The sequence below is a fragment of the Gobius niger genome (genome assembly GCF_951799975.1).
Source record: "Gobius niger genome assembly, chromosome: 13".
NCBI classification, from domain to species: Eukaryota; Metazoa; Chordata; class Actinopteri; order Gobiiformes; family Gobiidae; genus Gobius; species Gobius niger.
In genome coordinates this window covers 29,010,741-29,035,525 of record NC_136864.1, presented here as the reverse complement: position 1 = coordinate 29,035,525, position 24,785 = coordinate 29,010,741, and the positions used below count along the sequence as shown (strand labels likewise).

At 40.1% G+C, this 24,785-nt stretch overlaps 2 protein-coding genes across 2 annotated transcripts in view; both read left to right on the top strand.

Moving 5' to 3' along the window:
• The window catches only part of crtc1a (CREB regulated transcription coactivator 1a), a 31,512-nt gene extending 21,816 nt beyond the window's left edge, over positions 1 to 9,696 (top strand). Inside the window, 4 exon segments of the mRNA XM_079570148.1 lie at positions 1,286 to 1,390; positions 6,496 to 6,579; positions 6,832 to 7,012; positions 9,105 to 9,696. Coding sequence (XP_079426274.1) covers positions 1,286 to 1,390; positions 6,496 to 6,579; positions 6,832 to 7,012; positions 9,105 to 9,301 — 567 coding nt within the window. The 3' untranslated portion in view covers positions 9,302 to 9,696.
• A 9,816-nt stretch (positions 9,697 to 19,512) lies between these two features.
• crsp7 (cofactor required for Sp1 transcriptional activation, subunit 7) lies at positions 19,513 to 24,560 on the top strand. Its single transcript, XM_079570280.1, has 3 exons — positions 19,513 to 19,851; positions 21,881 to 21,955; positions 22,423 to 24,560. Exons 1-3 carry the CDS (start codon positions 19,780 to 19,782, stop codon positions 23,962 to 23,964), a joined length of 1,689 nt encoding a protein of 562 aa, XP_079426406.1. The 5' UTR covers positions 19,513 to 19,779; the 3' UTR covers positions 23,965 to 24,560.
• The last annotated feature ends 225 nt before the right edge of the window (positions 24,561 to 24,785 follow it).

Here is a 24,785-nt window from a genome sequence, read left to right as displayed (position 1 = left end):
ACAGCTGGCCTAGGATGGGTTTATCTAGTTTTTCCCATAAGCAAACATGGGCATTCTGTTCAATTACTGATGAAATGTGTATGTGAAATATGTATCATCATAAAAAAAAAGTGGCATTTGTAACCATAGACAAGTTATATTTGTGCATATTTTAAGAAAAAGTTGCTCAATCTATAGAACAGGGGTTCTCAACCTGGGGGTCGGGACCCACTAGGGGGTCGCGAGACAAATTTGAGGGGTCGTCAGAGCATATAGATAAATATGTATTTTAATATTATTATTATGGCGTCGTAGCATACATGCTATTTTACCAGGGTGCCATTATTTGTTCTAAATTTAATTCATTTTTGTTTTAGCCATTGTTTTTTCTTTGTTTTTTAAGAGTTATATAGGTTAACCTCTTAACTCCCGCCTGAACCAAGAGGATCTTTTTCCTCACGTCATTTTTTTGTTGGGTATTCAACTCATTTTTGTCATTTTTTGTCACATTTTTGTAAATTTTTTATCACATTTTGTCACATTTTTGTCATTTTTTTGGTCACATTTTTTTCATCAGTTTTTTATCAATTTTTTGTGATTTTTTATCACATTTTTGTCACTTTTTACATCAAATTCTTGTCATTTTTTTGTCACATTTTGTCAAATTTTTGTCCTTTTTTTGTCACATTTTTTTCATTTTTTCGTCAAATTTTTGTCAATTTCTTGTGACATTTTTGCCACTTTTTCAAACATTTTTCGTCACTTTTTTGTCAATGTTTTCTCACTTTTTTGTCACATTTCCATCATTGTTTTCATCTCAGTTTTGTTGCTATTTTCACAGCTTTTTTTCCAGAAGCTTTTGGATTGGGGTAAAGCCAAACTGGAGAAAATGTGCTCGGTTCAGGCGAGAGTTAAGGGGTTAATGTCCCTGTTTTTCCCATGGTCTGACCCGGGTGGGGGCTCCAAAGGGTTGAGAACCACTGCTATAGAACATTACAGATGTAGCTTCATATGGTCTTTTTTGAGACAACTAAAGCTGCAGCGTGCGCTTCTTATGAGAGTTCGCACTCTTCTGTGATCAGCTGTCATAAATGCTGTCAGTATTGTCTGTCATGCCAATAGAGGAACCAATAATGCAACAACAGCCGGAAATGTAGGGTAATCACAACCAAAAACATCATTAGGTTGGCCAGTTTCATACGTAATGAGGCAAAAGCTGTGTTATTTCAGATGAGAAAGGCATTATGTAGCATGTCTTCTTTGTGGGCATTAGTGGGAGGTATTGAAGAGCTGTCTCCTGTGTCAGTGTCAGGCTTCGTCCCAGTACCGCAGCAGAATGGGATCCTCGGCCAATCAGTCGCCCACGTCTCCCGTCTCCAACCAAGGCTTTTCCCCGGGAGGCTCCCCCCAAGTAAGGCCTGGACCAGCCACCGGCGTCTAAACCGGCTCAGGCACGGCGCCAACACCTGTCCGAGCCGGTTTAAACCGGATTTGTTTCTTTTTTTCGGATCCTGTCGAGTCCAAAGTCGTGGTTGCTTCCCCCCGAGTCGCTTCTGTGATGTTGATGGCAGATCTGGGCAAGATTATTAAGATTTTTTTTCCTTTTTCTTTTTTTTTTTTTTAACACCGGTCAAAGCAGGATGTAGTTTTCAGTGACATCACTTTTGAAGGGAAGTAACCATGGCGATGCACACTATACATAACCACAGTGCTGTTAAGTCGAGCATTGAACAGTGATCGGCTCTGTTCATGTTGTGTAATGTTGATTTAATGGAGATTCTAAAGTTTTACATTTAGCGTTCAGAAAGTGTGTGAGATTGACTTTGTTTGAACATTTCCATCGAAATTCACCCGTTTTAAGGGAAACTAGCAAACATTCTTTATTAGATTAACATGTAGAAAAGAGCAGGAGAACAACAACACATACACTACCTATAACGAAATGTATATAAACAATAACTCCAATATTTTACGTTTTGAAGTCTCCATTGGTTTATTTTTTTGAAACAGAGTTTGGGATCGAGATGTCATGCCACAAAGCATTATGGGATTTGCAGTGTACTTTTTCCATAATAAACTATTATTGGTTATCATCACTTAACAACTAATATGTTTGTTAAGTGATGATGTCATCGCTGCACTTCCGGGTTTAGCTCTATTCACAATAGGATAGTAAAGCTTTTCTGGCATTAATTATCTAATTATTCGTTCACAATGGATATGGTGAGCTATATTATTAATTAACTAATTGGGCTGTCATTTCAGCAGGAGATTCAGATAAAGTTGCGTTTCTTACTGTGTATGTCAATGGAACCATCAACAGTTTGGATGCGGAAAAAGCTTATTGTGTGTGAAAACACTACAACACTACAAAACACTACAGTATTAGCTTGTAGCTGTAATGTTATTTATTCACTGATATCGTGTGTGCATAGAGTTTGAGATATTGCATTTTAATGTTACCAATTTACCATGGAGTCTGCAATTTTTGTTGAATATGGCACAAATCTACAAATTGTTATAACTGTTGTACAAAAACAAAAAAATCTAGCGCCAATGCATCGCCTCGTGAGCTTCTCTCCAATGATGTCACCTGAAAACTATGAATAGCAGGCACTTGTTCCAACATATACTATTAACTCTCTTCACAGTAGGCAACCGAATGGCTTAGCTTTAAGTGCTCTTTGCCCAGATCTGAGCGCGTCCGTCCTCTGGTGTCGTTGGCGTGATGTGCCTCTCCTCACTCCTCACTCCTCACTCCTCACTCCTCACTGCTGCTGTGTGCTTTTACAGCCCCCCTGTATCCCTCAGACGTCCTACTCAACCTCTGTGTTTCTGTACTGTCCCGTCAGGGCAAATGCTGGAGAGTCATTGTTTTATGTGTAATGTGTACTTTCTGTTCAAACTCAAGTCGCGAGTGAGCGCAGATCACAAGCTGTCTGTGGATGTCGTACTGTTGGAGGTGTTCACACGTGCATTAGTCATTCACTTGTATGTGTTGATAACATCTTTGGATTGTGGACCAATTACGAGTTACTATTTTAGGGTTCTGGCTCTAAGGAAAGCTGTAAACGGGATTTTTTATTTGTAATTTGCAATCTTTTTGGACAGATAAGTTTGCAAAATCCATCCATCCATCTGTTTTGTTCCACTTTATCCGGGGCCGGGTCGCGGAGGCAGCAGTCTGAGCAGAGATGTCCAGACTTCCTCATCCACGCACGAATATCTTCTACAATCAAGATTCAGCCCACAAAGCACATTTTACAGATTATTATCGACTTTTCTAGAGCTTTTTACTTTGTTATTGTGTCTCTTCAAAAACGCACCTAGATTTGTGGGAGGGGTTTAGGGAGAGTGCCTTTTTGAGCCAGGAAGTAAGACTTAAAAAGAATGTGTGTAAGCCGTTTTTGATCAATCTAACCGACAAAGTGCAAGATAAAGATCAAACTACATTTGAGATCATTACCAAATATACCTGCAAAAAGCACAATATCCAAGGATAAGATTTCAGAACATGTTTTCTTAACTATACAGTTAGGAGGCTTTATGTTGTAAGAGCCTAATTAATTTTTGTTTTGTTTTTGTAGATGAAAGTATCTAAATATTAACCTCTTAATTCCCGCCTTAACAGAGCACATTTTCTCCAGTTCGGCTTTACCCAAATCTAAAAGCTTCTTGAAAAAAAAACATCAAAATAGCAACAAAAACGAGATTTAAATGAGGATGAAAATGCAGCAAAAGAGTGTCAAAAATCACAACAAAACGGCCGAGAAAATAGTGATGAAAAAGCAGCAAAACATAACAAAAAAGCGACAAAATGCAGCAAAACAGGCGACAAAGAAGTGATGAAAAAGCAACAAAAACGTGACAAAAAACGACAATAACCTGAGGAAATGTCTATCAGTTTTGTAGGTCCTAGCTTTCAAATTAGGCGTGACTCTGGCCTGTAGGCTGTAAACTCCAGTTTACTTTTACATTTGGGTAAAGCTGAACTGGAGAAAATGTGCTGGGATAAGGCTGAGGTTAACTGCCACTTTAGCTCTTGCTGGTTGATTATGGTAATGCAGCAAGGTCCCAAGTTTGGTTCCTGGATGGGTGGGGCGTTTCTGTGTGAAGTTTGCACGTTCATCCCGCGCTCCAGTATTTCCTACCACTATAAACATGTACATTGGGATCCCTTCTTACTACCTACAGTACCTGCCTTGTACTTTCTATCTCATTTCAAGCACTATTCACACTCCCAACTTTGAGGAGCGAGGTGCGTGCGTCTGAGATTGAACAAAGGCCGCGTCGCATTGTGCCGATCAGCCCCGCGAGCCCCCGTGGGGACATGTGAACTCACTTTGATAATCCACTTTTCATCCGGCTGGAGCACGGACCGCAGTATGATCCAATTACGCGTGCATTATAAAGGCCACAATCCAATCAGCCGTATACTCGTGTTTCTGCTTCAGTGACAGCATCCACCAGAGAAGCTCGCGGAGAATTAGCCGCGGCTCGCTGACTTTGAGGAGGAGGAACGGGATTCAACAGGGATTAATATTTTTCAGCGAGTTTCAGCGGATTGGATTTAGTTGGTGTTAATTAAAACATCAAGGGATTCGCAGGCTCAGAGGGGAGTGCGGTTTTCTAAAGGAAAGTCACTGCTGCAATGTCCTTCCATGGCTTTAACTGACTTCACTTCAAGAGCCTGTCATGCAAACTGACTACTTGAGGGCTTTAACCGTTTTAATGTTTTATTCATTTGTTCTTGTTTCAGTTAACTCCCTTTTACGCGTTCGAAACGTGTGCCCCTCACCGGTATACGTCACTAAGTACTGTATGTCGTCATCCTTAGAGATATACTTATCCCTAGAGAACAATATCAATATTGGAGGATGGCTGACATCCGATACCAAGAGACTTTCTTAAACGTACCTTACTGTGAGTTCAAAAGTGAATGGTCCTCCTTCATAACAAGTGAATTTCTCAAAATCAAAAATACATTTGCAAAACTAGCAAATTGAACCCAGCGATTGAATTCACAGAGCTCAGCATGTCCATATTCACTTTGATTACGTCACTGATAGTTGTATTTTTAAAACAGTGAGAGATAAAATGGGTATCAGTTCAGTATCGGATATTCGGAATCGATACTCCATTTCCATTATCAACTCTGATAGATACAGACAGCATCCCATATATGGTCATGTTTGAAGCAGTTGCGGGGGAAAACAAAGAGGAGAAAAATCGAAACTTTCTATAATTACACCAAAACTACTTAAACAAAAGCTGAATTATGAATATAGTTTACCCAAAAAGATACAAAGACACGGAGAGGAGCAAAGTAATTCAGCAGCCCATAAATACATAAATAACAGAGAATGCTAACATGGTGCGTCATGTTAGCGCCGTGCTAAGGCTAACCACGAATGCTGTTTTTTTTTCATCTTCTACTGAATAATCTGCTGTGAACAAACATTCATATGGACCCGATTCAAACTTGACTTCCTTCCCCCTTGGCGAGGCCACGCCCCCTTGTTTGACGCAATGCCGTCTGGATCTATGTCCGATACCGATCCCGAGACGGTATGAGAACAAATACTGAAATATTTCATTGTTTTTTTATGTCCACATCATCCAGTCGTGTAATGTACTACAAACGTCCTTGTTGTACGTCTCGAAGGAATGTTAAAAATCTCCTGAATTAGACTTGAGTTGATCAACCGCTTAAACTTTAACAGAGCGTATTTTCCTCGTGTTATATACTATATTACAGCGCATTTTTGACACTTTTTTCAAGAACCTTTTAAATTTGGGTATTGGCTGGATACCTGGATAATAACTGAACATACAGTATGCTCGGTTAAGGAGGGGATTAAGAGGTTAAACTAAAACATGTAGGCGTTTTGTTTGATTTGTCATGTTTAGATACAGCTCTGAGGGATTCTTAATGCCAAAAAAATGGTCAGACCAGTGTTTTTTACTCAACATGTTTCAGTGATTGACAGCCCTGACGTGTCTTTTATCACACGTCAGACGAAGGCGGCAGTCGCGGTTCAGTTTGATTAAAACAAATACTAACAGCACGTACCTATGAAGTTAGTCAAAAGCTTTGCAGGAGATCATAGGAAGACACCCCTATCTGTCTTATCTTGTCAAAATGCATTATTAATGACACAAGTATTGATGTCAGCCATTTTGAAACTCTTGCTGCTTGTCTCTGTTGTTTTGTTGAATGGAACAGCCCTTGTACTGCTTCGCTGTGTTTGTAGATACTCTCCCGCGCAGAGCTGTCAGTGTCAAAAGAGAATTGTACATTTTTCATGTCGAGCTGATCTTTCAAAATAAGTTTGCAACAGCTTTTCTCCCCGCACTTTATCTGCTCCGAAAATGAGAAAACATAAGCCAGTCTTTCTCTTCTCGCAATCCTATTTTGATGAATATATTAGTGGTTCTGTGTGGACCTTCTAGATGGCATCTCTGTTGTTTTGATCTGAGCTGACCCCCCTGGGCTTCTGTGTTGTCTTCTTGTAGCACAACTCCATACTGGGCAGTGTGTTTGCAGACTTCTACGACCAGCAGCTTCCGTCCATTCAGACCAGCGCTCTCTCACAACAGGTAACGTAACAGTGTCCATGAGATGCTTTCTAGACGGGTTTCCTTTAACGGATGCCATTTTGAGGACTTGTTTTCATAGCCAGCAACCCGTCCTTTCAGTGCAGTATGGCTCTGTCCTCTCCTCTCGAGTTTTGTCACAGCGTGGGTTGCTCCGAAAAAAGTGCCAGTTTGAAGTAGGAGTTGTTGTGTGTTGTGTTGTGTGTGTGTGTTCCTTTCTTAACCGTGCGATGTGTTGTTGTGCGTTCCCGTCAGCTGGAGCAGTTTAACATGTTCGAGACGCCCACCAGCTCCGACAGCCTGCCCTACAGCCAGACGCAGTCCACGCTCAACTACTCGCAGGCCCTCATGATGGGACTGAGCGCTCCTCACCTCCAGGACCAACCCAACCTGGGCTTCAGCAACCACAGCAACATCCCCAACATCATCCTCACAGGTTGGGATCGCAGTTTTCATACTGCTCAGTGTTTTTTACTCATGGTTATCTTTAAAATAATTGCGTTTACATTTCTTATGGTGAAATGCATTTCTTATTTTTGCATGCCTCGGCTATATCTAACTAAACATTGGTGTTCATAGCTCATTCATCAACACATCAGCACAATGAGAAAATACATCTATAAATTTCACTCAATATATATATACAAATATAAGCGTGTTTAGAAATATATAGTCAATGTTGAGTTACTTGGAAAAGCGCTAAAGAGTAGGTAATAACTACAAGTAGGAGAACCCTTTAATACAGACCTGGACAAATTACGGCCTGCGGGCCACATCTGGCCCGCGAGATGATTGTATCCGGCCTACGACTTGTAGGGCATAAATTCCCGAGTATGTAAAAAAAAAAAGTAGGTCTCTAGCCCATTCCTTTGCAGAGTTTTTTTTAAAGAAATTACCAGAATGCTCACTCCAGCCACAAGGGGGCTGCATAAATAAAAAAAATAAAAAAATACATGTTGTTTGTTGTTTTACTATGGATGCCCGTTTCCGCCATGTTAAAAAATAAAATCCCAAGGGGAAGTCGAAATTACGAGATTTAAAGTCATAATTTTGTGTTTAAAACACAAAATTTCGAGTTTAAATCTCGAAATTACGACTTTTAAACAAAAAAGCCACCAAAAGCGATAGAAAAAGTAGCAAAAATGCGATGGAAAAAAAAGTTTAAAAAGTGACACACGGCAACAACGCAAGGAAAAGGATCAGTTTTTATCAATTTTGTAGCTTTCACGTGAGGCGCTACAATGTCATTTGCATAATAATTTGGAACGCAGTGTATACCAATCTTGTTCTAAAACACTGAGAGGCTTCTTTGTGATCTCAACCCACAGATTCTGCAAAAAAGCGAAAATCACCAATAAAAAAAAACAAAAAACTTCTTTTGCGTTTCTCTCGAAACTTAGGCTGCCGAATTCTGTCCCTGGTACTCATGACGGGGCTCATTTGTAAGTGCTTTTCTCATCTGTATGACATTTCTTTTGCATTTTTGTAGACACATAGTTTAATAGCTGAAAACAGAAATTGCTAAAGCCCTACATCATTACTTTGTTCCTTATCATGTCAGTTTTCTTTTTTCTAAATTTCATTAATCTGTGACTCTGTATGCGATCACAGCACTACTTTGAACAGAATCACAAAGTTCCATCTGAAGCCTGTCCCGTAAAAGTTTTTGGGGTCCTGGGACTGAACGGGGCCAAGTTGCAACCAAAGGTACCCACTGGTAATGACGTAAAAGGTGTTGTCGGTTATGTGTTAATGCGATGAAAGGAGGGAATGTTGACGTTTGCTCTTTACTGACGCCTACAGCTAAGTTAGCAGGAATGTTTAAAGGCTTAAGGATGACTTTGTGTATGGACAATCTCCGGACAATGGAGATGAAGAGTGAACTGAGGACAAACCAGTTCTCTTGGAGTTGTAAGAAGTTTGTCAGTTATGACTTGCCTTGTGGGTCTTCAGTGTGTAATTAAAACGTCAAAATGTCAAGTTGAAATTATAGGCCTCTGCTTCCTCTCACTTAAAGATTATTTTGTAAAAAGGATTTTACAAAATAATGTCAGTGCCAAATAGCATTACGTTTATCCAAGGAGGCATGTTGGTTAGTGGTCTGTTTAGTGCACTACTTTTTCTCCTCTTCAAAAAAAAAGCCCAGTTTTGACTGACGCTGTTCACTTTGATGGTTTCTTCTACAGCAGAAATGCTCTGATCTGTTTATCCTGGATTATGCGGCTGCTTTGTTGTTGTGAACTTTCCAGTTGATGTAGTGCCACTACACTCACTCAGTTGGTGATTCGGACATGTAGCACTACTTTTTTTACCCAAATGCCAGAGTGGCATCATCTGTGGTGAGGAGAAAACAGTGAGTTGTGTGTCCGAATTGCCGACAGAATAAGTGCCCTATATAGTCTGCTATATAGTGTGGCACCATGTAGTCAATGAGGAGTTAATGGCTAGGGTTCAATGTTGGTACTTGAAAAGAGGAGAATCACTGTCCTAACCCTTGTCCTTGTCCTCCCATTCCCTTCCTTCCCCAGTGAGCGGCGAGTCCCCCCCCAGCCTGAGCAAGGACCTGGCCTGCCTGTCCGCAGACCTGGACCTGGACTCTCAGTTTCCCCTGGACGACCTGAAGATCGACCCCCTGACCCTGGACGGACTGCACATGCTCAACGACCCCGACATGGTGCTGACCGACCCGGCCACGGAGGACGCCTTCAGGCTGGACCGGCTGTGACTCTCAAACCCCCCCCCCTCCCCTGCTGCCTCCCTCTGACTGCCGCCACGACTGTATGTAACCACACTACAGCCCTGGGTTTGGACTGACAGGCCCGAGCTGGTTTTTAAAGTCCTATCATCTCACTACAGTTACTGTACAAATGTGGTTTTTATTTACGAAACAGTCTCAAAAGAAGCGCTTATGTGTTGTTTATGCTGAAACTTCAATATAAAAAGTGTTTGAATGTAATAGGTCAATAAAGCTCAAAACCCAGTCTGGTTGGGGAGGTAAAAATGTCATTCATATTCCCCATAGACTTTTAGGAAAAAGTATTAGACGTTTTTGGAGACAACGGAAGCTAGCCAGCGTTGTGGTAACTACTGACCATTGAGGAATGGAAAAATACAAAATACAATCTGTCAAAAATATTTAAATTTGCACTTACTTGAAACTGTAGTGAAATACTTTTGTAACGTTTTTGTATATAAAGATGCAGCTAAATGTTCCAGGTGAAACTGCTTTATGGCCGCGAGTTACCACACATTGCTGATGAGCTTCCATTATTCTTTTATATATTTTTTCCCTAATAAAAAGTCTATAGGAAAAATGAACTGGGCTTATTAGCATGAAACAAATGCAATCTATTCGCTGCTGTTAACACAAAACAGCAAAACAAAATGGAAAAAAAAAAACCTCTTAACGGCATGAACATCACTGAGCTATTCTCTGACGCTGGATCATTTTACAGCAACTTCATGTTTACTTATAAAACGAAATCACTTTATCCAGTGCTTGAAAATATCGACTGAACGATCGAGTTTTATGAAACATCCACCTGTTACTGTACACAAATATGCCACACTCTCTCTGATAATTTGTTTAGCTCGAATGCTGAAGTTTGGTATTCTTTTAACTCTTAAACCCAAACTCGTCTTTTTGAAGTCAGTAAATAGCCGTCATGAGTTATGCATGAAATAACAAATCACTGTGCATACTTGTTTTGCCTTAAAAAGCTTTTTGGTTGCAAGAATCATGAATATAGAAAACAAAATCATTTTGGAGTTGTACAAATATATGTTGAATGATTTAATCGTTTAAAAGATTGTCAAGCCAAAATCACAACCCCCCCATCAGTGTCCATCTGAGCTCTTAGAAAACACTACAGTCACACACTATAACAATGAATCAAGCACTTATATATATATACAGTATAAGAAAAAAAGATTGAGCTAACATATTTTAAGATGCAAACAGGCACAGTGTAAATATAGAGTGCCCCCTATTTTCGAGAAGATTTTTATTCAGTATTTATGTACCTGTTGTTGATAAGAACACATAATGCAAAATTGCAGTACCTTTACACTGGCATTATTTGGGTTATTTATTTGTACATAAGTCAAAGGACTCCTGAGAAATAGTGTGCATACCGTCAGTAGACACTACCCCATCTTGCGTGGTCTGTCATTAAACTCATTTAAATCATCGAAAAACACTTCATATGCAGTGCTGCCACAGATTACTGATTACTCCTTTAAAAAGTAACTTAGTTACCTTACTGATGACTTGATTTTGAGAGTAACTAAGTTAGATTACACGTGACTTTATTCTTCGTATAGCTCCCGACTGTAGTGAGATCAGTCTACTGTAGTTTGGGTACCTGACCACTAGGCGGCACTACGTTTGGCTCTGATTCACTTCAACCTCGTGCTGTGGCTAAATCAATGCATTTTCCATGAAGCTTATGACCTGTGTTTTAGCTCATATCATGACACGGACATTCACCGCCTCCTCCTGCATTAGCATCTGCTTCTCCAATCCTGGTGGGACTATCTCTGTAAGTCTGACTGCCGTGCTGCAACTCCAAATGTGTCTTCATTTGATGCAGTGTTTTTGAACGGAGACAACACTTTGATGTCAGTACAGAGTGTGCAGCGAACCTTATTATTGTGCTCTTTAGCTGACACAAACTCAAAATAGTGACTACGTAGTGAGAATACACGTATCTTTCTCCTCCTCCAATTGCTGTTTATGTTTGTGCCGTGGCCCTCAGGCCCTTTTTACTAAGGAAAATGACAAAATAGTAACGCACAGGGACTTGACTTACTTGTTTGGAAATGGTAATGCATTAGATTACACATTACTGAAAAACGTAGTCAGATTAGAGTAGCGCGCTGTTCATATGTCCCATACTGTGTTTATGCAGACAAGTTAACAACCATTAACCAGTGGTTAATAACCAAATGAAAATATGTCAAGCAAGGATGATTTTACAACGTTTTACAAACAAGCACAAGTTACATTTTGATATGAAAAAGCTAGTCTGGAGTTTACTCTGCACTTCTCAGTTTTTTCACGTTTAGTGGCAGTTCATTCACAGATTTTCACGATTTTCACCAGTTCATTCACAAATATTCACAATTATCACTAGTTCATTCACAGATTTTCACGATTATCACCAGTTCATTCACAAATATTCACAATTATCACTAGTTCATTCACAGATTTTCACGATTATCACCAGTTCATTCACAGATTTTCACAACTTTCACCAGTTCATTCACGGATTTTCACGATTATCACCATCTCACTCACAGATTTTCACGATTATCACCAGTTCATTCACAAATATTCACAATTATCACTAGTTCATTCAAAGATTTTCACAATTATCACCAGTTCATTCACAAATTTTCACAATTATCACCAGTTCATTCACAGATTTTCACAACTTTCACCAGTTCATTCACGGATTTTCACAATTATCACCATTTCACTCACAGATTTTCACATTTAGCAGCAGTTTACGCCGATTTTCACGACTATCACCAGTTCATTCACAGATTTTCACGATTATCACCATTTCACTCACAGATTTTCACAACTTTCACCAGTTCATTCACAAATATTCACAATTATCACTAGTTCATTCAAAGATTTTCACGATTATCACCAGTTCATTCACAGATTTTCACAACTTTCACCAGTTCATTCACGGATTTTCACGATTATCACCATCTCACTCACAGATTTTCATGATTTTCACCAGTTCATTCACAAATATTCACAATTATCACTAGTTCATTCACAGATTTTCACGATTATCACCAGTTCATTCACAAATATTCACAATTATCACCAGTTCATTCACAAATATTCACAATTATCACCAGTTCATTCACAGATATTCACGATTATCACCATTTCACTCACAGATTTTCACAACTTTCACCAGTTCATTCACAAATATTCACAATTATCACTAGTTCATTCAAAGATTTTCACGATTATCACCAGTTCATTCACAGATTTTCACAACTTTCACCATTTCACTCACAGATTTTCACATTTAGCAGCAGTTTACACCGATTTTCACGACTATCACCAGGTCATTCACAGATTTTCACAATTATTACCAGTTCATACATAGATTTTCACATTTAGCAGCAGTTCACACAGATTTTCACCATTATCACCAGTTCATGCACAGGTGTTCACGATTAGCAGCAGACAACTACTGTGAGACAAGTACCTAACAATAGAAAAGTGTTTATTTCAAGTGTATTGCTCCAATCTCAAAACTTAAATTCTTCTCACCACGTCCGGGGCAGTAACAGTTTTAAACCAGCGAAAATAGGGTAACCTTCCAGATCAGGTTGCAGAATCAGAATTAGAATCAGATTCTGCAACAGTAAAAAAAAAAGATGATTTGATGTCCATAAAACAATCTGTTTGCACACATTAAGTTGTTTTCCTTCTCACCGTATAGTTGCAGAATGCTTACCGTCCTGTGAAGATACTGCCATTTTCATTGAAATGTACACGTGGCATAGATTAAGCTCGCTTCTCTCAACGGAGCACTCACCCATCCACCATGTTTGTACAGTCCATGGTGAAAAAGATGTATCTGCAATGAAACGTATGTTTACAAGCTTCATGTACAGATTGTGATTGCATTTAGTGTGAGCGTATCTATGCAAACAAAACAAAAAAACAATGTAAAAGAGAAAATTTACCCTAAGCCTGAATTTACATACGACGCGACGACGGTGCCATGTCTGAATTCTTGGATGCTTTGGGGAAGGCTGAGGGCAGCTCTTTGTGACCTCCGTAGTTCAATCGTTTTGCAGGCAGATGAAATGCCTCTATGGTGTCAATGCAACAGAATGTATTTGGTCACATCTGTTCTCTCTATGTTGTGTCTTCATTCTCTCTTTTATGTGCTTGTATTGAGGTAGTGTTTTTGATAATGATACACAAAAGAATCTGCATATTTATGTACATAGAGCTGGGCTGTATGTTGTAAAAAGTAAGTTATCTAATGCTGTCTTTGCCCTCCGATTTTTAGTTAGCGTCTTGATCCAGCCTTACCGACTTTCCCTTCAAAAAAATTGTCAAATTTACCAAAAGAAATGAAGTAGGGCAAAGTCCAAGACAAATATGGTGCGATCATTTTTCAACCAAAGTTAGTAAAAGTCTCCATCTGTTAGTCCCGCCCTTCGGAATTTAAAGGGTTGAATTCTGATTTGTGGACTGGCCAGGCTAAACTATAGTGCGTCCTGTAGTTCTCTATACAGCCCACTTCTACTGTTTGAACTACATTACTGTATGAACTACATTACTGTATATTCCTCCTCTCGGCTCTTTGTTACCAGTGGTGTGCGCTGTTCTTTCTTGTGCATTAATGTTGCTTGAAGTGTATTATTCAATTCTTTTATTTTTCCGTTTTCTTTACCCAGCACTTTAGGCTTTGTCTTTGGAGAACCAAACCCGCGTGACTGTTACTGTACATGCACTGGACCTTTTGCCCCATCTTTGACTAAACTTGCCTTTATGTAAAAAACAAAACAAAAAAACATATATATTATAGATTACAGTTATTTTTAAAAGTCAAATTGATATTGAGAATATTTTGTTATTCCTCCGGTGCTTTTCCTAAATTTTATAAATTCTATGAAAGGATAAAAAAATCGGGTAATTTGATTTCGTCTCGGGGACATTATAATGCCACGCATCATCAATATTACGACATCTGAAGGAGCCCTATTCGATTACTTTGTAGTCTTATTAACGAGGTATTTGTTTGTTAAAAATCAAGATAAGAAATCTTTGAATTTCCTCAAAAGCTTGGACATGAACTAGAGTGGATAGAGTAACCAAAATATTTTATATAAGTGCAACATTAGTAGAATAATAAATAAAATAATACTTTATTGAAATTATTTTTTGAGCAATGAATAGCAGTGTGAGTATAAAGTCTGATTTTTGTTTTTGTAGTGACATAATCCAATAGACAAAACCCAAAATAAAATTTCCAAAGAATGCGTCATAAAAAAGTAATTCTGAAGATATGGTAAACCAAAATACAAACTGTATTTGGTTTTTCGTCCAGTTTTTTGTTTTGTTTTGTTGTCGTTGCCATTTATAGATTTACTTACAGTGAAGTAGAGAGTAACTTAGTTTTTATTCAAAGATCTATCTCAGAGCAGACTGAAACAGGAACTCTCAAACATTACTTTTCTATTGGTAAAATTACACAAGGATCAATTTACAGTTATCCATTAAAAACAGAAATGTTAAAACTGCTGAAAAATATGAAAAAATAATACATTTGCAAGGGACAAGTGGGACATTTAATACAACAACTGCAGTTCCATTGCTCTCTCATAAGATAAGGTATTTATTACATTATTAATCTCCCAGTGGAGACATTTGGGAAAATGTGCAATAAAAAGACAAAACAAATGTGCAATCGAAGAATAAAGATAGAATATAAGATAGATATAAGAATATAAGAATAAAGACTTTAGACTTGATGCAGCTTCTATATGAACCAACACAACATAATAACATAGGGATAAATAAAGGGGCAAGAATACTTCCTAAATATACTATAAATTAATCACATACTCATAACACACAGTACCCAGACTAATAACTGATATGCTAATCTTACTACTTTTCTAATGTCGCAAATATCTGCTTCTTTTTGTTTACGTCTTTGCTTTTGCGTACTTTGCCTTTTGTCCCTTTGCGTCTTGTGACAAAACAACTGGACTCGCACTTAAAAATGTCTCTGTTTTGTCCACATTAAGTGCATGGTGAGTCTAATCAGCTTTTTATGGACATTTGTAAAAGCTGTTGTTTGGTCTTTTGCAATATTCTTCGTGTGCTTTCAATTTGTGCAATACCCCACCTTTTTTGTAACTTTTGTTTGAAAGGTTTTATAGACATGCTTTGTACTTTTCTGTGTTTTGGAATAGTGTGTTATTTCAGTTCAGGTTGACAGCTGTGTTTGTCTTTACCATGTAATGATTATGTCAAACAGATTGATTATCAGTTTAATATTAACTCCATTAGCCGCCCCAAAGCCAAAGTCTCAAGGAACCATAAATGAGACAGGGCATGGTTTTATTCTGTCAAAATCTTTGAATCATCAGTTATTATAAAGATGATGCAAGTGCTATTTGTAATCACTAGGTTGTCAGTGCTGTGCAGTTGTCTAAAACTCAATATTTTTCATTTACTCTTTAGTTTAGGATTAATGGTGCGTTCCAATTGTCCTCGAAGGTATAAAATGCACTGTTTGCTCTGTGATGCTAATGTTGCTAACGTCCATCATGGGCTAATGACAACAAGAGCAAAGTGCGCTACACAATGACACTCTACGGGTAGTAAGTTAATTATGTTCATGTTTTGGTTGACTTTTACGAGATCTTCAATCACATGTATTTGTCTCATTGTCAGGAAACTTTCTGACAACTAGCGTACAGTAATTCAGATAAAATGACTTTGAGTTCCAGCTTCCGAAGACAAATGGATGAATAAGAACCATACATTCCAGTGATGACCTAGCTCGGCCAGCCAGCCACCCCTGCTTTTTGTTTCTGTTCAAAAGCACGTCTTTGTTAAGAATGGGAAAAGCGTGTAGTCTGGCTGGCCAGGCTAGTGATGACCCATTTTAAAATCACTGGGCAAAACTTCATTTTGACAAACCTTGGTGGATAAATATTTTCTGGTTTATCCTGTAGTAAAATTGACTGAATGTTGTAATTTAAAGCCACACTGTTTAACCTTTCTTTCTTTTTTTTTTATGCAAGCACTTACTTGCGTCTTTACGGGTACTTCTTTGGCGGAAAAAACAAACCAAAACAAAATAAACGCGTCTACTTTGAGCAGGCTCTCCTATCCTCAGACTTTTTGCTTGCTAGCCAACATGAGGTTTCAAACCATTTAGTACTCTTCCAAATGCTGTATTCTGATCAGGTTCTGCACAAATAGCATTGTTTGTGTCTAGCTGAGCATTAGGAGCATGTTTGGTATTGCCAACGTTTTTGTTTTGAGTTTTACGACAGTTTAGTTACTCTGGAGATGAAGCAACAGTGTCCCGCAGTGTGGCTTTGATTAATGGTAAATACGCCTGACCCTGCATTAAAACAACACCACAGCATCTTACCTGGTAGACCATAATATTTGTTTTACCTATTTCTTTCAACGCATCAATCTGTACGACCAGTTATTGTTATTAAATGTATTATTGTAAAGTGTCATATACCCTGGAAAGCAGAAGTCTACTGTACTGTATGTCACTAAATGTCAATCACACCTTGTCAATACTTTTGTTCAATATAATATTTTTCATTTGCAGAAGAGAATCAGGACGAGAATCGGACCGGCGTCTTTATCAGGTCCGTGACTTGTTTGTGCGTAACCTTCGAGGACAAGTAAACCTCATTCAGTGGCAGCTAAATTCTCCTGTATTTACTTTCTTGGTGATTCTGTGCGTTTGAGTAGCCCGGCCAGCCAGCCACTTCTACTTTCTTGTTCTAAAAAGCAGGATCGTCCGTCCGGGAGCCTTATCAATTTTCTCACAAGTTTGCAAATCAACACCGGTTCCCAGGGCAAGTACGTCTTCGTGAAGAAAAGGAAAAGCGCGAAGTGGTTTTCGACTGGCCGGGCTACTGTTTTACTGCCGTGTATAGGATTTGCATCGCGTTCCTTGTTTTGTGACACGGAACTTTGCAGCAGGGGACATGCGCTCAAAAAATATGCAAACTTCTTTTTTGTGTTGAGCAAACCCTTTAAGACGACAGCTTCAGAAATTGTGTTTTTCTAGTTTCGCCGTTGTTGAATCGGACCAAAAGACCCTGAGTTTGCCTGTACATGTGCGCTTATTTAAAGATGGCATACGCTTCTGTTTGAACCGTAACCTAATGTATTTTCTCTTGTGGAGGCTTCTGTCTTTGTACCTTTGCATTATTCTGATTTGTAAATGACATTAAAAGAAGTATATCTAAATAAGTACTTGTGACTGTTTCTGTCATGAGGTGTATGATACTTCAAAAATATCCAATTGCAATATTTGTGACGTCGATTGAGATTCCTGCCGCCGGCTTGGGATTCCCCCAGAACAGCTGGAGGAAGTGTGCGTGGATGGGGAAGGCTGGGCATCTCTGCTCAGACTGCTGCCTCCGCAATCCGGCCCCGGATAAAGCGGAAGAAAATGGATTGATTCCTTAAAACTCCTAAATAGACAGTTCGTGATCATTTCAAATAGTTAGATAAAGTGGACGTCCCCTCCACATCTGAGTTTGAGCCCACTTCACAGCCCGCAGAGAGAACACACTGGACATTCTGCTCGTGGGATGGAGGAGGAATAGCTGATGGCAGGCTTACAGGAACAAAATACATTCATGCTCTTACTTTCTGCTGGCTTAAAAAATCCTTTGAAAAGATATTATTCAAAACTTTCCCTTTGTCAAAGTTTCACTACAACCTCATAATAGCTAGCTGTATTGCTGTGTTTTGTCTATGTTGTGGTATCTTAATCATATAGGATGCTTGCACACTCACCTAATCAATGGTGAGAACTGATTGTTTTCTAAAACTCTTCCGCCATCTGCTGGTCAATGGCAATACTTCACAAATGACGGAGTTATTCCTTTCTGTTGTGCTGCTGTCAAACATTGTTATGGGTTAATAATATATTCAAGGCCTTCATCATAAAACTGCAACGTCTTAGGAGTACAGACCACGTCCTGTCCCTTATTTAGAAATGAAATGGTTTATTTCTCAGTCCCTTCATTTTCCACCAAAATGCTCAACAGGTCCCAGTTGTGTATGTGTATATATGTGGTCACACTCCTACACCTTTAACCTCACCCCCACCTGAACCGAGCACATTTTCTCCAGTTCGGCTTTACCCAAATCTAAAAGGTTATAGCCTGTAGGCCAGTGTAATGCCTTATTTGAAAGCTAAGACCTACAAAACTGATCGTGACTTTGTCGTCGCGTTGTCAGTACGTTTTTGAAGCATTTTTGTCGTATTTTCGTCACGTTTTTGTCATTTTTGTTGTGTTTTTGTCGCGTTTTTATTGTGTTACTTTTGCCTTTCCAGCAGGTTTTTGTCGCTTTTTTGTTGCTCTTTAGTGGCTTTTTTGTGGCTCTTTTTTTTTTTTTTCGCTTTTTCATCACTTTTTAATCATGTTTTTGTCGCATGTTTATTTTTTTTAAAATATATATAATAATGGTTAGTGCTAGATCGTATGCTCCGGAGGGACGGTCTGCTGTGAGTTTGTATTGATTTATGAGTTGGTTTGTCTAAAAATGCAAATAATCCTAATCCTAACCCTAATCCTTAAAGTTAACCCCTTAACTCCCACTTGAACCGAGCACATTTTCTCCAGTTTGGCTTTACCCCAGTCCAAAAGCTTCTGGAAAAAAAGCAGTGAAAATAGCAACAAAACAATGATGGAAATGTGACAAAAAAGTGAGAAAACATTGACAAAAAGTGATGAAAAATGTATGAAAAAGTGGCAAAAATGTCACAAGAAATTGACAAAAAATGACAAAAATGTGACCAAAAAAAATTAAAAAAATTGATAAAAAATGGACAGAAAAATGTCAAAAATGTGACAAAAAATTGATTAAAAATGGACGGAAAAAAATGACAAAAATGGGATAAATTACAAATAAGTTACAAAAATGAGTTGAACACCCAACAAAAAAATGTTGGAAAAAAAATCTGATGACGTGAGGAAAAAGATCCTCTCGGTTCAGGCGGGAGTTAAGAGGTTAACCATTTCCCTGGCCCTATCCTTAATTTGTGTCACGATATCTCACGTTTTCACAGCAGACTGTCCCTCCGGAGCATACGATCTAGCACTAACCTATAATAATATCGCTATGTATTATTTCCTTGTGTGCGTGCTGACGTCAGTGTGTTGTGCGCGTACTTTCCCGTCATGCAGAGCGGGCCGTGTAGCCGAGGTTGATCCGGGGCTGTAGAAGAGGATCGCGCCGACAGACCAGGCAGCAGCCCACGGCCAGCCCAGTGTCCATGTGAGATCACCCAGCCGTCTCGCTTTTTAGGCGACTCAAAATATGCTGTTCGGGCGCCTGACGTGTCACCGCAGCGGCTTCTGAGCGACCATCATCTCCGGGGGGTTTTGATTTCGGGGGATTCCTCCCTCCATCCTCCGGACCGCACCGAACAGGCAATGAGCACGGTCCCAGCAACCCCGCAGCAGATGAAGGACCGGCTGCTGCAGGCCATCGACAGTCAGAGCAATGTGAGTGCGGCTAGCGGCTAACTAGCAGCTTCACAGTCTTCACAGATCGTACATACACGACACGTCCGTTTATTCGGCGGTGTATCTTACCTAATGCGATCTCCTACGGTGCTAATGGTGCTGGTGTTGCAACAACGCGAATTCCTCCCTGTGAGACAAATGAGAGCTAAAGTTATTGGACTGCATCTCTGAACGGAAGGCATACTACTTCAGTGTAACAAACATACGTATCCACGCAGCTCTGAAAGCACACTTTTAATGTTCAAATCTTTTGCTGAGCCTTTGGTAAAAGCGTCGACATCAGAAGTCTCTGGAGTTGACAGCTTGGAGCTAACTTAGCAACAGCGTTCAGTCAGAAATGCTTCTTCAGGGAGAGATCGCAAACCAGAGAAAAGTCATGGCTGCTTTTTGGCATGTGATTGGTTGTGAACCAATGGTTTCAGCCCGTCAGCGGCCTTCAGTGTTTACGGAGCATCTATTGTCAAACTCTATTTATTCAATTACAGAAATTGAATTGTCTGAAGTTGTCAATATGTGTGTGCTACGATACAAATATCTTCATATAAAGAGCAAAACGTTGTCTCACCTTACTCTGAACCTTAGAAGTATTTCCGAAAGGGACAAGCTATACATATTTTTAGTATAATAATTTAAATGTTCCGGTTATTTAACTGACAGCATGTGGGAGGTACGACTACTTGAAGTTCTCGTTTATCTACAACTACATCAATGCTTACCATAACAATGCTGGCAATCTCACAACAATTTATACTCTCTGGTTAGGCTACAGTTTACTGTAATCTACGATTAGCATGCTAACGTTAGCCTAGCATCAACGCACATGCTAGTCAAAATATGTGACCTCTTTTGGACCTGTCATATAAAATACAGAACCCCAATAGTCTCCCGTACCGCCTCGTCAACTTTCTTACACATATATTTCATCACTGTTGCTTTGTTTTATCGATGCGTGTTAACCCTATACGGCTAACTTTAGCCTTAGCAGCTAAAGTTGAGTCGGACTACTTCTCAAGTTAGATCAACGGGAGCAGAAGCCAATGCTAATACATGTAAGACTGTGACATTGAATCATTCTTCTTTTGTCCTAACAACACCAATATCTCCTCTTTTGAAGCCCTTGACAAACAAGCTCTGCATTTTGCGTCAAATGCCACGTTTGTCGGTGTGCGACAGTTGGACATGACACTTGTACGTTCTTGCATTCAGCCTTCATATCTAGAATCCAGGATAATCAAGTCATAGTTTTTTTTCTTGAATAACCCCTCTGTATATGAACGTACTTCTAAACATTCTTGATTTGAACTGTAGCACATGGATAAGGGCACTGTCCTATAGGCCTATTATTTCTTAAACCTGTTTCAGTAATGCTGTGGTAAGGATTTACTTCAATTATAAACGTATTGCTTTTTTGTCATTTAAATAATTAGATTCTATTAAAAACACAACGACTTTATGAGGTGAGCAGTTTATCCTTATAGAAGAGTCAGTGCACTGTCATGCATTGGGAAAAATCCTTGAGGTTCCAGATGAGGATATTCAGATGAGTTTCCTCTATCAAATAGAATCCCCAACTCTACTCATGGTTGAAGTCAAGGGCAACTTCCTGTGTGGTTAATAACAGTTTTTCTCATTTTAAATTGTTATGCAGTAGCCTGCAAATTACGATTGCAATAAATCTCTTCACTTGGTTCCACAGTCCAGTGAGTTGCTAACTTCTGGTTTTCAAGTCAGATAGTCAGACATTTCCTGAAGATGCCACTTCCTTGGTCTCTCTTGGTGTTTGAACACATGTCACTTCCTGCATTTGGGTTTAGAGTCCAAACTGCTGCCGAGCTGGCTTCCATCTGGAGTTCACGCAGAGCAGATATCGCACTGAATTAAGACCACCTCTTTTGGTGCAAACAATGATTCATTGAACAGTGAACTGCTCAACCCAAAGGTCTATGAAATATTACTTTAGCCTCAAGATGTGAGGAAATAAAATCTTTTTAAATGCTTGTCATTCCAGATATGCAACATGGTGGCAGTACTGGAGGTCATTACCTGTCTGGAGAAGTATCCCATCACCAAAGAAGCACTTGAGGTAAGTTCTCCCTTGCTTACCACATGTTTCCACACACACTATCAGTATACAATGATTTAGATCTCATTGTCTGAGAATGGCTCTAGCTGCCGCATCATATAGTAGTGCAATCATGCGAATGTGGCAGAGTTGATTTTGGGAAAGTGACCCGGGTAATGTCAAATTGGAATTCTGTCAAAAATTCTCCCGCTTCTATTTTCTGAGCTTCAGATTCTCTCCACAGCAGCTGTGAGTTTACGCTCCTCTTTAATAAGAGTATATTAAGAGTTTTGTTCACGTTTAGAGTGTCATCACTGAGTATCCAAGTAATGAGCTTGTTCATTAAGACAAAATCTGTCAAAACATGTGTTCATTTCTATCTGTAGTTTACACATTGCAGCGGTACCACCACTACCGTACGTACAATCATGTCTGCCTGCAGGGGTAGGTGTAAGAAGTTCATGCAGTGTTTTTCTTTTTTTTCATAGGAAACACGATTAGGAAAGCTCATTAATGACGTAAGGAAGAAAACCAAGGATGAAGACCTTGCTAAACGTGCAAAGAAGCTCCTGAGGAACTGGCAGAAGCTGATTGAACCAGGTGCTGCTGTAGCTCCCAGTGCTGCCCCCGGATCCACCAATGGCAGCTCTCACCCTGCCCCACAGGACATCCCATTGGCAGGCAAAGCGGTCCCGGAAGTCAAGCTCCGAAATGATGTGCACAACACCTACTCTCCCAAAGCAGAGAAATCGAGCCGTAAGCGGCGAGCGGAGAACAGGGACAGCGGGGTGCACATACCCGAAAAAATGTCCAAACTGTCTCCTTTTGACGTCTCCTTGTCTCCACCACCCAGTAATGGCATCTTGGCCAGCCCGGACCGACAGGAGCAGGAGGTGGTCCCATCGCCAGACGGACTGCGGCTCGAGCACCTGGACAATGATAAAATGTGTCGCATTCCTGTAAATGCTGTAAAGCCTCGGCCTAGTTCTCCGGGCATGGCCAAACTACCTAGCACTTCTTCTTTGATCAAAGCTGCGGTTCCCCAAAAGGCCCCAAGGCTGGATGACAGTGGGGGTGGGGGGTACTATCAGGCCCGCAGCCCTCGGAGCGTTAAGCAGGACGTCAAATGCTCTGGTTCTTATGCACTAAAGGGTTCGCCTGACTCCCCAGTGTCTGTGCCCTCTCCATCCCAGCCCACTTTCACCGACAGACTGCCTCAATCTTCGTATAGGTCCTCTACTTCACACTGGTGTTCAGAGGCCTCGCTACAGGACACACATTTGGAATCGCCTACCGTCTCCCCATCACCGGACCAACTCAGACCAACTGTTTCTGAGGAATCCGAACACAGCACAGAGCATAAACGAAGGAAATATCGCCCTAGGGACTACTCCGTTAACTTGGATGGTCAGAAATTAGAAGATGCAAGTAAACCAGTTCGGTTAAAAGAACGCAGACTGACGTTTGACCCAGTTACTGGGCAGATTAAACCTATAGTCCATAAAGAACAGACTCACTCTGAGGAAACCATCATTTCAGAACCCCAACCCCCAAAAAGAACTGAAAACACTGCCCAAGTACCCTCCACAACAACAACAACAACAACCATCACATCCACCACCCCCCAAGGCCCCAACCCTTTCCATCAAACCAACTGGAAGGAGCTGTCCACGAACGAGTTCATTCAGTCCTACCTACACCTCCAGAGCAACGTGCTGACGTCGTCTGGAGTGCAGGCCCCCAGTGCACACTTTTTCATGTCCGAGTACTTAAAAAGGGAGGAACAAGGCCCGGCAGAGACCAGGCACACGCATGTGTTACAGTTGAGCCCGCCTGTGGAGGAGCTGCCTGGGGTGACGCGGCCCCTTACGGAGGACGACATGGACAGGATACAGACGCAGCACTGGCCCGGGGTCAACGGGTGCTATGACACCCAGGGCAAGTGGTACGACTGGACAGAGTGCATATCATTAGACCCACACGGGGACGAGAGCAGACTCAACATCCTGCCATACGTTTGCCTAGACTGAGGGGTTCTACTCAGTTAATCTGTCCACTGTGAGTTTGGATATTACAGCAGGAACGCTAAACTCCCCCCAGGCCCCCACTATTGCCTCGCCCTGCCGATCTGAAATGTTGTGGTAAACATGAGAAATAAAAAAAAAAGTGATAGTTGAGTTTGTAATTTTAAGGGCTGTTTTTTGTTTTGTTATTTTCTCCCCCGAAATAATAGCCACAGGAAAGATTAGGCCATTGTAGCAGAAATGCTGCCATTAAAATAAAGGGCACTGAGGTGGACATGGTTATTCTGGATTGACCTAAGGGCTGTGACTACGAAGGAGATTCATTCAATAGATGCCCCAATCAAGTGATTCTATATAAATTCTAATTTTTCTAAAAAGATAAAAGATAATTTTACAACAGCATAAGATATACACAAAAACTAAACTGGGCTAAATGTGCTTCCAGTGATAGTTTTGGTCCAAAGCATGAAGCCGAATGTGGTGTTCCTAAACAACAGTGCACAATAACATGTAAAACATTGATTTTGATTAACTTAACAACAGTATAGCCATTCTTACATAGCTCTTCGTGACACATTATAGCAGTCATAGTACTTGTTATTTTAAAAATGAACGAGCTTGTACAAATTCACCTACCATTAAACTGTTACTGGTATTACAATGGCTTCGTAGCACACACCTGTTTACAAGACATGGTCACATTTAAAAATGATTAACTTTCCCACAGAGTCTCTCTGAGTGCCATTGTCCTCTTCTGCTGCCTTTTGTTTGCTGAGGAACTTAAGCTGCGACTGGGGGAAGGTTGGGGTTTAGCCGACCTGTACTAC